The sequence below is a fragment of the Sabethes cyaneus genome, chromosome 2, assembly GCF_943734655.1.
Source record: "Sabethes cyaneus chromosome 2, idSabCyanKW18_F2, whole genome shotgun sequence".
Classification (NCBI taxonomy): Eukaryota; Metazoa; Arthropoda; class Insecta; order Diptera; family Culicidae; genus Sabethes; species Sabethes cyaneus.
Genome location: NC_071354.1, coordinates 58,167,661 through 58,184,447, shown reverse-complemented (window position 1 = coordinate 58,184,447; position 16,787 = coordinate 58,167,661). Strand labels below are relative to the sequence as shown.

General features: G+C 40.5%; 1 protein-coding gene across 4 annotated transcripts in view; it reads right to left on the bottom strand.

Annotated features, from left to right (window-relative positions):
- Window positions 1-5,547: 5,547 nt before the first annotated feature.
- LOC128738376 (probable serine/threonine-protein kinase DDB_G0282963) overlaps window positions 5,548-16,787 on the bottom strand; it is a 211,467-nt gene continuing 200,227 nt past the window's right edge. For all 4 annotated transcript variants that reach the window (XM_053833442.1, XM_053833443.1, XM_053833444.1 and 1 more), the window contains 4 exons: window positions 10,427-10,517; window positions 10,084-10,360; window positions 9,917-10,023; window positions 5,548-9,857 (listed from right to left, as the gene is read on the bottom strand). In XM_053833442.1, the coding sequence (XP_053689417.1) occupies window positions 7,041-9,857; window positions 9,917-10,023; window positions 10,084-10,360; window positions 10,427-10,517 (3,292 nt within the window). In that variant the 3' untranslated portion in view covers window positions 5,548-7,040. The remainder of the gene's footprint in view (window positions 9,858-9,916; window positions 10,024-10,083; window positions 10,361-10,426; window positions 10,518-16,787) is intronic.

Below are 16,787 nucleotides of genomic sequence, written 5' to 3'. Positions count from 1 at the left end.
ACGATTTGCAATTGAAGGCTGTTAGAGCCTTTGTTCGCAGTTCATAAATCATGCCCATAAAAATATTTTTTACTAATAAAATTACATGCAGCAATTCGATAAAAAAATCTGTAAAAAATCAATAAAAGTCTACTCGCTGAGTGGAGAAAGCTAGCAAAACGTGGAATCTTTTTATAATTTCGTTAAAAAGATAACTTTAAGATCAGTTTTTCCGGAAAAATCCAGAAGTTTTAATTTCTTTTTTTCGAGAAAATACACGACTGTTATTTTCTATGATTTTTTAATCTTACACTACTTCTTAAAAGATTAAGCTATTTTTATGAACCACTTTTTACTTTTAACACGCTTTTTATTTCTATTTTAGGTTTGCGTGACGTCCAAAGGGGGGGAAGGGTTGTTCCCTGGTGGAATAGAAGGCTCGAACGGCTTCGCAAAACGGCGCGAAAACTGTTCAATAGAGCAAAGATTACTTCGGACTGGACTCAATATAGGAGAGCTCTAACCGAATATAGCAAAGAACTAAGACGACCAAAAAGGAAATCTTGGGTACACAATTGTGAAAGCATTGAAAGTACTCCAATTGTGGCAAGACTTTACAAGACTCTTGCTAAGGTACATTCGAACGGACTCGGTACTCTCAAGAAAGATGACGGTTCATTCACAAAATTTCCGGCTAAAGTACTAGACTTGACGATGGGGACTCACTTTCCGGGATCTTCCTCAGTTCATGCTGCTCCCAGCATAGGATGTTGTCAAAGAAACTCTACGGGATCTGAGAGAACAAAAGAGATTGCAACCAGAGTCGCAGGGATGGCTTTCACTAGGGCTAGGGTGGAAAACGCAGTAAGATCCTTTCTACCTTATAAATCGGCAGGTGCAGATGGGATTTTCCCAGCGCTGATTCAAAATGGAGAATCGGTGCTAATTCCATCTCTAATCGAGATTTTTAAGGCAAGTCTGATACTAAATTATTTTCCGTCTACATGGAGATTGGTAAAAGTTGTATTTATACCAAAACCAGGAAAACGGGACAAATCACTTCCAAAAGCCTTCATACCAATTAGTTTATCATCAGTATTGTTAAAAACTATGGAAAAGGTCTTATATGAATACATTAAGTCTGAATACAAGATTAAATATCCATTATCGAAACACCAGTTTGCTTATCAAGCTGGGAAATCTACAATCACAGCACTACACACGCTCGTGACAAAAATTGAAAAGTCTCTTTCATCGAAAGAAACAGCATTAGGCGCGTTTCTCGACATCGAAGGGGTCTTTGATAATGCTTCTTATTTATCAATGGCAACTGCGATGAAGAAAAGATAGTTTGATAACTGTATAGTCGAATGGATCCACAGTATGCTCACACGTAGGCAAATCACCTCGGAGCTAGGAGGGCTGTCAACAACGGTGACTGCAACCAAAGGTTGCCCACAAGGAGGGGTTCTTTCTTGGCAGTTGATGTACTTCTGAGAAGCTTAGAGGCAAAAGGTTTCGAAGTTGTGGGTTTTGCTGATGATTTAGTCATCATGGTTGGTGGAAAATTCGACGACGTGATATCGGATAGAATGCAAAGGGCCTTAAACCTCACACTATCTTGGTGTAGTAAAGAAAGCCTGGGCATTAATCCTTCAAAAACAACAATTGTTCCTTTTACTAGGAAGAGGAAACTGAAGTTACAGTCTCTGCACCTTGGGGAAGAAGAAATTAAATGTAGCGGCCCAGTTAAATATCTGGGAGTAATCCTAGACGCTAAATTATCTTGGAACGCACACTTAGATTCAATAATCAGCAAGGCACACACCGCCCTATGGGTATGTTCAAAAATGGTGGGAAAAACATGGGGCCTCATACCAAAAATGGTGTTGTGGGTCTACACCGCCATTGTGAGACCTAGGATAGCCTATGCTTCGTTGGTATGGTGGCCAAAAACTTCAGAAGCCACGGCTATTAAAAAGTTGAACAAACTTCAACGATTAGCATGCATGGCCACAACTGAAGCAATGAAAAGCACACCTTCGAAGGCTCTAGAAGCTATCCTCCACCTGCTACCTCTGAATCAACACCTTCAGAGGCTAGGAAAAGCACCCTTACACTTAAACGATGGAAAACAATACTCGACGGGGATAAAACCGGACACTTGAGTATCCTGAAACTTCTAGGGGAAATGTGTATAATGTGCCCCCCCTAAGAATAAATGGTTATATCTCCGTTATACTTCCCCAAATTAACGTTACAACTACGTCTATATGTTGGTGTTTAAGCTGACAACCAATTGCAATTGTTTATTTCATTTAGTATTGTGGAATAAACATGCTAGGAATTATTTAATAAAAGCACCTAAATGTTGTGTTTCTCGTCTGCGCGGGGTAAAATGCCCCACCTGCGGTATAATACGCCCAATGCGGTAATTTGAGTATTTCTACCAGTGACAGACCAACTCTATTTTGTAGAAAGTAAAACTATTTCCTTTGTTTTGCAAAATATCGTTATTTTATGTAAAATAAACCTAGTTTCGGCCTTCTGGTGCACTTTTTCTTTTCTGCATGGGGCACATTATACTGCAGCTGTGGCGTTTTATACCGGGTAGTTGAATTACCTGGAATTAGGACGTTGGTAACAAATTATTCCCACCACGGTTGCTCTACAATACTAATTGAATTAAATAATGGCAATTGGCTTCAACTTATATCTGTTTACCTATGTTTATAGCCACATTTGCAAGGGGGGCAAATTGCACCACCGCAAGTGGGGCATTTTGGCCTGCTTTTACTTATTTGAAAAAATATCAAATGCTAAAGCAAATCAAGCGTTTCATACCGTTATTTTTGGCAGGGATGTCTTTTTGAAGTTCACTTTACGCAATCGAATCACAACAACCGGTTATTTACAGATTTTGACAAGAAAATAGCTTATAGAAATGACGCCAAAAGTTACATCGGAAGCAGCTCAAAAACAAATTTATTTTTGTTTTGTTTTTACAGCATGTGACAACTGTCATACTTGCATAGTAGGCTAGTTCCATCAAATACTATGGTTTCTGGGTGGTTTTGTATTTTGATTTCGCTTGTTTAGCGAAAAACGAAGGGGGGGCACATTGGCCAGGGGGGGCACGTTATACACAATTCCCCTACCTGTTGGCCCAGTTGCGGAAATGAACAGTGATTGGATGGAAGCTAGAACCAACTACGACATCCCATACACTGTAAACGAACCATCACGTTCGGTCTGGGATGAGGGGGGACCTAGCGTCCGCAGTGGTTCTATCAAGTTCTATACCGACGGGTCAAAGGTGGGAGTCAAAACGAGTGCTGGAGTGTACGGCCCCAGAACTAGAATAACTATAGCAATGGGAGATTGGCCAACAGTTTTTCAGGCTGAGATAGCTGCTATAATAGAATGTGCAAACGTCTGTCTCACAAGGAAATACAGACATGCTAATATCTGCATTTTCTCTGACAGCCAAGCGGCACTAAAAGCGCTTAAAGCTTTTAAGTGTTTCTCAAAAATTGTCTGGGATTGCATTTGTCTATTACAGCAAATGAGCCAGGTAAACTCGGTAAACCTATACTGGGTCCCTGGTCATTGCGGAATAGATGGAAATGAACTTGCAGACGAACTAGCCAGATGTGGTTCTAACTCTCCAGGTCCGGATCTAACAGGTCCGGATCCATTCTGCGGTATCTCGGACTGTGTGATGAAGAGTGGGCTGAAACAATGGGAGAGCCGAATGATTATGGCCAATTGGATGGCCATACAGTCGTTCAAGCAATCAAAGAAATTTATAATGCCTAGTATTAAGGTTACTAAGAAGCTGCTGAGTCTCAATAAGAGAGATCTCAGCACGTTTACCGGTCTGATGAAAGGACATTGCCCGAGTAAATATCATCTTCGGAATCTCGGTTTCGTGCAAGATGATATTTGTCGCCTGTGTAATACCGAGAGCGAAACCTCGGAACACTTACTCTGCAATTGTGGAGCACTAATAGGACGCAGACTGCAGTATCTCAAAAAGGGCCTACTAGAGCCTAGGGAGATCTGGTTTGCGTCGCCGATCAGAATTACAAGGTTTATAAACCAAGTCATCCCTGATTGGCTCCTATCTCGCTCCAGCTACCAGCCTACCACTTCCTTAATAAGTGATAGGTAAGCCTGAAGCGTACAGCAAAAGAAACAATGGGGCATACCACAATAGTTCAAAATAATGGAAGCAGTGGTAAGAGTACCCATCAGAAGAGCAGGAGGATGTCGCGGGCCGCAAATTCCTCTGGCCATTCCTGCGCATAACAAAATGCAAAATATGCGGCAATGAAAACCATTTTCTAGGAATTACCACAAGATTTAAACCGGAATGAATTCGGAACAACAAAATGTACGTGGGATTACGACTGATTTGAATGACCTTTGTGTCATCAAAAAAGTTATTCATAAGTCCACCATCTCTCAAATCACTCCGCGGGCCGCACAAAACATTTTGAAGGGCCGCAGTTAGGCCATCACTGGGTTAGGACAACTGCCAGTCAACGATACACCGAACTAGAGAGGGCAGTTAACTTTTACGTCCCCGATATCAAAAATGAAGGTACTTTCAGTTACACTTTTGGCTCTATCTCTACTGATTTTCAATCGATTTTTATGCAATTAGTCTTAAAAGAACCACATTAGATTGGCCTTTAATGGAAAAATATGCTGGTAAATTATGGTTTCATTTTCCCGGAGATATTCCAGATCGCGGAGGGATTTTTTTTGACGTCATAAGTAACAGATGAAATAAAATTAGAAATCTGCTTAATTGACTGCGCAAAAGTTATCCATTTTATTTGTAGTCACCAATGTTGTAGTCTGATAGTGTAAAAGTTATTTTACACTATCAGAGCGCTAGCTTACGCCTCATACTCCGGAACATCCGTTGTCGGTCCTACCGGAACTCGAAAGTGGTCATTTGGTATTCTCTTCGAAAACATGGCAAATGGGGTATCAAATCACAGGATTTTTCAACACGAGCTCTTTAGTGGACATTTGGATGTATTTTGAGCCCATTTGGACATTTTCACGCCCCATTTGCCATATTTTCGAAGAGAATACCAAATTTCGAGTTCCGGAAGAACCGACAACGGATGTTCCGTAGTGTGAGGCGTAAGCTAGCGCTCGACAGCATAGTGTTAAAGTCATTATTAGTGACTACAAATAAAATGGATAACTTTTGCGCAGTCAATTAAGCAGATTTCAAGTTTTATTTCATCGGCTAATTATGACGTCAAAAAACAATCCCACCGTGAGCTGGAATATTTCCGGGAAAATGGAACTATAATTCACCAGCATATTTTTTCATTAAAGGCCAATCTAATGTGATTCTTTTAAGATTAGTTGCATAAAAATCAAATGAAAATCAGTAGAAATATTGCCAAAAGTGTAAATGAAAGTACTTTCATTTTTGATGTCGGCGACGTAAAGGTTTAGATCGTTCGCGTCCACCCTCAGCCTAGATCAGAATCACTTTCTAATTAAGTACTATGTACGATAAAAAACCCAATTTTAACTTATTCCAATAATTTTATTATCTCAATATTACTTATCAACAGTAGAGCTATAGTTACACATGATGGGGGTTGTCTTCACTACGATGATACGATTTCGTTATGCAAGCACGCTCATATTAGAGTTCAGTAGTAATCAATCATGTTTTAAATTCCGTTTCCATTGCGTGTCTGTATGTGTAAGTGTGAATGTATCTAGTTGAAAAGTTATGATAAAACAAATCGCGTAACACTTCAATAGCGAAGTGAGCTCGTAATCTGTGACTGCCCGTGAAATAAGTGACTAATTTTTGATTTAACACAGCTCTAAAATTGAAAGCTAGAGAAACGATAGGATAGCTAACCATTTATAAATATGTTTGATTTTTTTTTTGCTTGGAATATATATTTTGTTTATAATATTGTATCGGCGCAGAAGAGGATTGTAACCGAAAGGCGTCCGCTCGGATTACCTTCGTACCGAGCCATCCGTCAAGTGGCAACCACTCGGTATGGTCAACAATTTACCGCCTGATCTTATCACTTCTAACGGTTTCACTAAAATTATCTTACTCGTAACGATCAATATTGTTTCGGCCATATCAAAACTCAATTTTCACGGGAATAGATATAAAAAACGCTACGCTTCACTACAGTAAATTTCGGGGGGTAACGTACAAAGAATTGAAAATTTACACTTGAAAAAAGTATCGATTTTACAAATTAATACAGGTTTCTAAAAATATCGATCTTGAATATATATAGTTAATATTTTATCACATTTGATTTAGTTTTGAAATGAATGTTGATTACTTTTTTTGATTATCGTTTATCTTGCACAACAAGCCCCTAAGTCTATAGCTAAGCATAGGAAGAAACAATCAAATTCATCGAGTGGTATTACTAAGGCTTGCATTTGTCACAGTCGTATAGAAAACAGCAACTTATGTAACGTGACGGTGCACGAAGGAAGAAAACGTAACAGGGAGCACTTGGAATCTCTGAATGTTTTGTATAACAATTCCTATCGATATCGACATAAAGCGTATGGGTTTTTTATTGGGATACTCTAACAGCTACGATTGGAGGTCGTGCAACCTTAGCTAACGTCTTGGTCGTAACTGATGCAACAATATGTAGGTATTTGCATTGCTAGTTAGAAGTCTTTCCTTTCGGTTAGCATTGCTAATAACAGCGACTATCCGCAATTCAGCTCAGTTCGGTGGGGTAGATCTTAAAGTGAAAACACTGAAAAACTACTTCCTGTAGAAATCGATCATGACTATAAACTTCATTCCGTACAAATGAGCAGTGTATGTCTTTCTTGTGGTGGTGCAACATCTAAAATAATCCACACCGATGAGCAAACGTACGTCATTGATAGAGAACTTGGTCAGTTCACAAAAAAACCTATTCTACTGATCCACAGTAGTATCTACAATTGCATTTCTGCTAAACTTTTGGCTCGTTTTTGAGCAAGGTTGTTGCTTAACCTGTACTGGTTCTAGGTTGCCGAGCTTCCTACTTGAAGCCTTCTTTTGCTCTCTTTTCCCACTCAGCCCTTCTTTGCAGTATACCCTTGAACTCGTTAACTTCCCCGATGGTTTCAATCGTAGTGGTGTTTCCGTTGGCATTACCATTGTTATTGATGTTGTTGCTATTGTTGTTGTTGTTGGTGGCATTCAAGTTGAACTGGTTCATAGTGGCAATAGTATGGCGATTGCTAATATTATTATTATTGTTGTTTGTGGTTCCATTTAATCCCACAGCTTCATTGCTATCCGCAGTAGTTTTCACGTTATTGTTGTTGGTGTTGTTATTCTGAGCAGCTGACGTCGTTGTGCTAGCCGCCAGCATGGACTTTCGGATCTCCGCAAAAGTTGCATTGCTTCTAGCCTGTACGTTGACAGCATTCCCGAACCGATTGGGAACTCCAAATGGTTTCGGCGTACTCCTGCGGTGGACCTCATTGGAATTACTATCCGGCGTCGTTTTACCGTCAATTGGATCTTTGGATAGCACACTGCCAATACCTTTTGCGGCGACGCCAGCACCATCCGGTTTCATAATCTTATCCAACTTCTCTTCACTCGATTGATTCTCCTTATCGCTGTCCACATTCGACAGCGGTTTTACGTCTCCGCTACGGTAGTCCTCATCTGAGCGAAGCTTTAGGCTCCTCCGAGCGAATACCTTCATCAATTCCGGGGTATCTTTGTCCTTATCTTTGAAATTATCTACGATTGACTTCTTCCGAAGGACTACCAGTTCATCGCCACTGCTAGAACCACTGTTATAGTTGCTATTTCTCTTCTCCAGTACTTCATCGGAACCGGACTTCTTCCGTTCATACTTGATATCCTCGGACGAGGAAGAAATGCGCCGCTCATATTTAATTTTTTCCTCCGTAACGGATGTCCTACGCTGAAGAATCACCTTTCTATCATCCGAAATCTCCTGTGGAAGAATCATGGAATTCCGCTTAGAGCCAAGTTCAGCTCGCTTAAAAGCCGGTGGACTTTTGGGGGCCTCGGAGAGACTGTTCCGCGCAGTGACTGCTGCCGATGGTGGCAACGGCGGTTTGCTTTCGGTTATTTCAATGTTCTCGTTACTGAATCGCCGTAACTTGACCGAATCGTCGCCACCATTTACCGGAATCGCTGGACTAGGAGAAGGTGTGGTGTGGCAACTGCTGGCCGGTGTCGAAGTCGAAGTCGACAGAACGACGTTCGATTTAGCTCGTGCTGTCTCCACACGGTTCAATTGAATCTTCATAAATTCGGGTACGCCTTGCGGCGGCGACGCAGACGAAATTGGCTGCTGATCTAGCAGGTCCAGCCGGTCGTTACTGCCACTTGTGTCCTTGATTATGCTGACGAACGGAGACGAGACCAGCTTATCGATGGTTTCCTCAATCTGGGAAATGTTCTGATTGGATTTACTAAGGATAATGTTCGGTTCCGGTGGGACGATGGTGTTCGTTGTCAGCACAATGGACTTTGGCTGATGATCAACGTGCTCCTGTTCACGAGGATTCAACAGATTGTTGTCGTTGATTTCGAACTTCTGCAGGGAGCTATTCGAAGTGGTCAACTTACTATCGTCGCTGAGTTCATCGACATTCGTGATGTAATCTTTGAATATTTTCGGATGTCCCAGGCTGGCGTTCTCAGTCATGCTAAAGAATTTGTGCTCTGTTTCCAGGAAGTTGTTGCTGAAGTTACCGACCGACAGCGAGTTAGTCAAGTTGGGAAGACTAGGCAAATTATTGCCGTTAGTTAGATTGTTGGAAACGGTATCGCTGTAAACTCGGAAACTCTTCGACTTTTCCACGGGTTTGCGCTTGCTGGGGCTTTCCTTGGGAGACTCAGCTTGATTAACGGAAATTTTCGCAATCCGCGACTGATAGGGGCTTGCACTGTATACTTTAGAGTTTTTCACCTTTTCCACGTTCGGTTGATACTTTCGACCACAATCTTCGTCATCCTCGTCGTCGTCGAAACTTCGTTCCGATAGTTTTCTTGCTTTCGATACCAAATATTCTTCACTTTTGTGTTGCATCATTTTCTTATCACCACCGACTATGATAGAGCCACTTCCATTGGAAGACGTCGAATGACGATTAACCTCAACGTTCGATGAATAGCGTGGACTGTCGCGAATTACATCCACTTCAGCGTTGAAAATATCCTTCGGGAAGACACGCTGCCTAGCTGCTGGACCGACTTTAATCTTTTTGTATCCGCTCATCTCCGATGCGTCGACTTCACAAATTGGTAGAGACAGTTTCATGAGTGTCTCCTGACCGATACCGGGGGTAATGTAGACGGTGCTGGTGTTGTCCTCTTTTCTTGGCATCGCTACGGGAGCCATGCCCGAATGGTCCTCCTTCAGTCCTTGTTCGTGTTTCTTTTTCTTGAAGCTATAGTTTAGGATTCGCTTGAAGAACCCATCATCATCTTTCTTTCCACTGTTAAGATCCAATTCCTCTGTTATGTAATTATCACCGTTGTATCCATTGAAGTCATAGCTCTTGGAAATGTTCCTGTTAACGTAAATGGTTGAGTTAGTGTTAAAATTAGTTGCTGTTAAGGAAGCCGACGATGACAGTTTTGAATTTATCGAGCTCAACTCCTTGGCGGAAGGTCTGTGAATTACGGTTGTGCTGCTGCTGCTGCTTAACATTGGCTGAGTGGTGGTCAATGCTCCCGGATTGATACCAAAGGTCAGTGAATGACACTTTTCTTCCGCTTCATCTAGGTCCAACGCCGGAATGTCCACAGTAGAAAGTTTCAATGAATCCTCGTTGACTTCAGGTGTTGCGGGAAGCACCGTAGGCTGAAATTAAACCAGTTATTATTACTTCTGCGAATAGAAGGATTGTCAATAGTACAAACCTCTCGCGTTCGAGCGCGAGCTCGCGTGGGACCTTTCTTCTTTGGTCTAACTGCAAGTTTGTGCTTGGCTGCGGAATGACTCAACTTTGACGCTGGAGATTCAGCTCCTAGAAATAGCGAATTTCAATTACAAATTAATTTTTAATCATCGTGAAGAACAAACAAACCATTGTCGTCCGGATTATCCGACGACCGATTGTATGCACTAGAGCTGGACGAGTCCAGGTGGAACAGATTGTAACCGCTGGCGTTCGATCCGGAACGTTCCTCCAGATCCAGATCCGAACTGGTCATGCTGAGAATGCTGAGCGAACCTTCGCTTTTATTCATCGCACGATCCTTCCGCTGCGGTGTGATGGGGCTCTGCGGTAGGCCGAGATCCTCATCGGATGCCTCATGCTGCCGATCCTTTCGCCGCTTTCGTAGCACATCAGCCAATTCGTTCTGAAAACATGTAATGACATGGGTCGTACATTTTGTTGAAAAACTTTGATTGTTTTTTACTCCTACCTTAAGCGTAATTGAGAGGCTGCTGGCTGTTCCAGCGGACTCCGAGAAGACGCTGTCGTGCGATTGTGACAATCCATCGCGACTTATATCACTGAAAAAAAATAAGGAAAAACAATCATGTAAAATTAATATTAGGTAGTTAGTACAGAGTAAATAGAATATATTGAAATAGAGACAACACTTCCCTGAATTGAAATATTCCAACCTACTATAGCGATTGTAATTGTCCAAATTAAACTCAAAGCAACGAACTTACAATGCCGTTGCATTAATTTTCAAACCATTTTGGCTTTGATTGACTGGCATACAAAGATTTACCGCCTCTGTATTCTAGATACAGAAACATTCTCCACAGAACAGGTGCATGCAAATTAACCAGATCGCTACAGAAACTTACCCGGCGACGGCATTAACAATTCAATAATTTACGAGCGAACACCTATGAATACCTATCGATTGCCAATCTAATGTTGCATGATTCAACAACAGTATTGGTTTCATGGGTTTCATGCTAATCAGATCGACACTGCTGGTTGCTGCAAAGTGAGTGATCTGTAAGTGCACCTACTTCGACCCTAATCCACCGCAAGAAATGGAAAGTATGTCAGCTCAAGTGACTGAAGGTCTGCCTCCTAGCAGCAGCTGTAGTTCGTTTTCGGGAAAGGTATGAGTTGTGGAGCTTTTAAACAGGCTGCTTTTGTACAAATGGAACTTAGAAGAACATGAGTGAAAAATTTTTCAGTATTGATAAAATAAACGAGGAGTAACCTGGTTTTTTAAGATGCAAATTGATCATCGGCACAGATGCTTAACATTAAGAAAGATCCCAAAGAATTTAACAAATACTTATGCCTTTATTGAATTTGAGAAATCTAACAATTTTCGTAAAGTAACGTCATCAAATACATTTTGATTTTTTGTAGTGTTTGCTAAATTTTAATCTCCAATATACTAATAGTAAACCCACGCATTTTTTTTCAACGGCATAAAAAAGTCGTGTTTTTGTCCTGACCATAATATTGAGGTCAGGAAATTTTTCTATAACGGTAGTTTTTACAATCGACAGAGGGGACTGTAGTGAAACAAAGGTGTCTATAGTATCCAAACAGAGTGGAACAAGTCGTGAATGGGGAAAAAGTAGAAAATTAGGTAAGGATGGGGGAGGGTCATTGAAGCAACGCTTAATTAAGTATGTGCACCGTTCCACTTTACCCAGGCTGGAGGATCCACTGATCGAACTCAAGCACCAATGGGAACTGGAGTCCAGTACGCTGTGATTCAAAGGTTCACCAATTTCTGCGATCCACAGGATCTGGAAGAAGAAGTTGAGTTCAAACTCGGTTACAGTTGGATCCCGTAGCATCACTACCATCATAAGTAGTTCGATGAGTTGGCGTCCAAAGTAGCGTACAGCAGACCAAGGATAAATAGTGCAACAACACTCTTCTTTCAGCTATCGTGCTGAGTTTTATCAAATGGAGACGGTCATTAATATTAAATATTAAAAGGATCCTGCCATGGCAAACATGGAAAGTGTTGGACGTGTCCAAATTATATGGGAATCAAACTGATGCTCATACTTCAGAATACTGCAGACAAGGGAGCAATAAAGTGTTTTCAACACCTACACATTATGAAAATCTGTAGTATTCCGACAGATGAAGCCAAGAATAGCGTATGCTTTACAAGTAATCGTGTTAATAACAATATGTTCATCAAATCTTAACTTTCTGTCGATTCTGACACCCAAATCCTTAACAGAGCTGCAGCGATTTATACTGGTTTCGTACATTCTGTATGTAAAATATTGTGGACTACGAAGTTGGTAGAAGGAAATAATATTCCATTTCGACATATTTACTTTCATACACGGATAGAAATGCAATCTCCAAAATGAGCAAAATGACTTATGATTTTCTGATTTTCGCTTACGTTTTATGAAAATACACCATGATAGCACGAACTTTTTGCCGTACAATTCAACACAAGGTCATGAATTCATGGTTTTGAGCTCCCTGATATGGCAGTTCAGTCATGATTTCGCAGCAATTCCAACTTTATGATTTCATGATTTTATTCATGGTATCGGAATCAGATTTCTTTCCGTGTAGCGTTTACGAGGCACCAACGCAATAGGACTTTCAGATCATCGACAAATAACAGTTTTTCAGAGTCAAGTATACAACAAATGTCGTTCACAAAAATTAATGCTCCCACAATACTACTTTGAGGAACTCCAGATGGTATAAGAAAATAATATGATCGTACATTTACGAAATGATAGGAAGTAGTGCAACCAATTGCATATCCACTCTGATAGAAAGAGCCTAGACGTTTCATTTTCTCAACAGCCAGCATATCTTAAATCTTATCGAAAGCCTTGGAAAAGTCGACTCCTATAGAATAGTAGAAATAAGCAAAATAAAATGAGCAACAATTTCATGTCCAGTTTCATGCCGATTTCAAGTAAAGTTAGAAATCCAATTTCAAGTCTAATTCAACCCCAGTTTTAACACCAATTAAGCTGAAGTTTTTGGAGCGTCTTAGTAGAATACGAAACCTAAAATTAAATAAAAATAAGAAAACTTATCCAATTTAATTCTACTATGTATATTTTATTCACGACAAATACGTATTTCCCCTACGACCTCAGTGTTCCTCAGTGAGTTCGAAAACAGATACTGAGGAATCCTGCAAGTCGTAGGCTAAATACGTATCTGTCGTGAATAAAATATACATAGTAGAATTAAATTGGATAAGTTTTCTTCTTTCATTTATTTAATTTTAGGCCAATTTCAAGTCTAATATCAGGTGCTATTTCGTGTCCCGTTTTACGCCCAATTTCAATTATAATTCCTTTATTATGTCTAACTAGCTGATAGCCCAACCGTACTCGGTGCCTCTTTGACTCTCAGCCACTGTGGCTCGGTAATCTTCGGAAATCGACACAATGCCACTTGTACAATTGCATTTGAACCTTGTTTCTCACTTGTAAGAGACCACCAATGTGGCAAAGCGAGCTAAAAACCAACAATGCCTACTCTCACGCGAGAGAGTGTGAAAAGCATAGATTGAATGAATGCCTATGCACTATGAATGCCGTTCACACCAGCGTAAGACAAACAGCCGCCGTTGCTGTATGCAGACATTCTGCTACCTACATACTCGCGAACGCACAGCCTTATATAGTCTTTCTACATAACCCACTCGCGAGTCAAATAACTCGTGAGCAACCAGCTACCCGTGAGGGCTAGTGGCGCACTGGTATACAGATTGTGTATTACTTTTTCTTTACTTCTTCATCTTCGCCTCGATTCTTCTGACGGGCAGGAGTGCGAACTCTCGTGAGTAATCGGTATCAGCAGCTTTTGTCAACCCCTCAGTAAATCAGTGCACTGATTCTTTTATGTCAAGGAACACGCGTCCCATGTTTGAGGAAGAAGTTGTTCATAGTCAGTTCTCCCTTTCGTTACGTAGACAATTATGCGTAGACTCTCTAAAAATCCCTATGAGGGAATAGACACAAAGTCTTGTTTCATATACTTTTTCTCGGGTCCTCCTTCCTATCCGCATCACCTTTTTGTCTCCCAGCCTCAAACAACAGGACCCCTGTGCTTACCCTGTATTTACTTCGATTACCTGACGTTACCAACGTGATTCGGAGCTGTACCTGAGTGTACCGAATTTGGTCCTCACGTCCGCCGCTGCCACCACGATCGTCAACCCCGAAGCTGAGAGAGCGTCCCTGCCATCGACGCCATCGCAGTAACGTCGCGTCGTCGCCATCGCGCTTGACAGAAGCCCTGAGTGAGCCCGCAGTCGGAACGCCGGAGGTTAGCCGTCGAACCCCATTCCAACGTTGCCGACCTGACCGCAAGTGGATCCCGGTCAGCCTCGAAACCGGAAGTAAAACCCCGAAGCGAAAAGGTAGGAGTTATCGAAGGGAGAAGTCGTGAATAAACGGGAAGAGTTGAGCAGAAGGTTTTCAAGTGTTTTCTTGACGGTAAGTCGCGAACGTTTGCCGTCCCTGAGGCTTGATTTAGGGGGTCTCGTAAATGCTGGGTAGTTACGACCCCGTCAGTTACAATTTTCTTATGCGCGATAATTGAAAACTGTTGAGCATTTCAAATTTTAGAAAACACAACAAAAAAACGTTAAAAATATAGTTCAAATGCAAAAAAAAGACACCGAGGTGATGGCGCATAAATGGCGTAAAGACGAGGAAAACGTGGCGAAAAGATGGCAACAATACGATGGCAAGTTGGCCAACAAACGACGAAAGACGACAGAAATTTTTTTTTTGTATGCCAGAAGGGCATTGGGTTAAAAGGCCACTGCGTCAGAAATAACATGGAAATATGATGAAAAGACAACGAAAAGAAGCCAAAACAGCGACAAACAACACAAAAAAACGAGATATGAAACAAAAAGACGTAATAATCGTCACAAAACAGACGTTGAAAAGCGTCATGAAAGCGACAAAACATACAAATAAAGAAGGCGAAAATATGACGAATAGACTAACACATAGAAACAAAAGACGGTAAAGAACGACGAAAAAACAATGAAAAACAATATTTTTGTTGTCATGACAACTAAAAATAGCAAAAAACGGCGAAACAACGCCAAAGGACGATGAAAAGATGACAAAAAAGCTAAGAAAAGACGAAATGATCAAGACTAAAGGATCCTAAAACAGCAAAAAATTAATTAAACGCTTAAACGACATAGACGACATAAATGGCGTACAGAATTCGTGATTTATTGAGACCAGAAACTTTTGTCACTTTTTCTGGCGTACTTATAAGGTCTATAGGTTTTACCGTCGTATGTAAAAAACCTTGTTGGGACGAGGAGACGGTAACTTTTTCGTACTTCCCCAGACATATTGGGGTAGGTTTAATCGTCGTATGAAAAAAATCTTGATGGGTCGCGGGAATTTTCTCGCTTTTTCTGGTATACTTCCCAAGCTGAGACATCAAATTGGTCTAGGTTTAAGCGTCGTAAATAATCTTCGACCTGTTGGGACGGGGACTCTGTCACTGTTTTTCTACAAGCACGTCAAAACTGATGACGTCTTTTCCAACCAATCACTGAACAAGGATTTCCAGTTGAACAATGCGTTATTATTTTCAATTTTTAAAAGTGCACACTTGAGAACCAATAGCGTTTTTTTATTTGGGTTGACGTGTAGAAGACTAACCGATCGTTTGGTGCACAAATATAAAAAATCGAATTGGAAATCGCCAAGCTATTACCGTTCAAAACCAGACCGATTTTCTACGTAGGTTTTTCGGAACGACCCGCTGACCAGCTACCTTCCTGAAAGCCGTAGTCCTGCGTCAAAACGTTAAAAAATAGCAACCAATTGCTAGAAAGAAACATAAAACGATATAAGGTTGCCAGAAAGACAGAAAAAATTGGCAAATAAACGTTAAAATATAACAAAACACAACAAGAAGACAACAACAAAAAGGCAAGAAACACAAAACGGACGAAAACTAAAACACGAAGGATAGAAAAATAAAGACGGAAGGCAAACGACAGTCGAGGGTAAGCGTCCTTGAAGAACATATGTCAAATCTCAACTGTATCATGAAGTAATTTTATTCAGAAAAGTATTAAGTTCCTTCAAATAAAATTGAGAATCATATTTATAAAACAAACACGGAATGAAACAGTGTCTGAATAGGACACAGTACATATCAGAATTAATTTAAACTTTTCAGCGACTAACAAATACTTAATACTAATAAACCTTCGAATGAAGTACAAACGTCAAATATTCAATCTTCATTCAAACCAATTTTTTTTTTAATTTCATTGAATTTTGCTTGTTTCGTATTTTTGAAACAAAATTAGGTATAACCATTTTTTCGGTGATAAAAACACAGATGGTAAAAGTACGAATATTTCTTCAAGAAAGACAGGCAACACTTGGTATATAAAGACCTATTCAAATGATGCTTGGTTAAGGGAAAACCGAAAATGGCTCAAAGATGGCTGGATTTATGGCTACCGTTCGATGCATGTATTGTTTTGTGCCTTAAAAATTCATATCTATTAGCAGAGCACGTAATCAGTGCTACCGGTGCTGTTATAATTTCCTAAAACTTGTCATTCCATTTATCGACCCGATATATATCATCAAACGCTCAGCAAAACATAATTGCTAATGGAAAATAAATTCAACGGATCATATAGATCATTACGTGTTCATAAAACGTATAATCTGGAATTAGTCAATAGATATTTGATTGCGCACATATTTCGTTGCACTAGCGCTTTCCGAATGAAAATATAAACGTCGCACTGATGATTTTTAACCCAATTCTACTAGTCTCCGCTATCAATTTGGCGA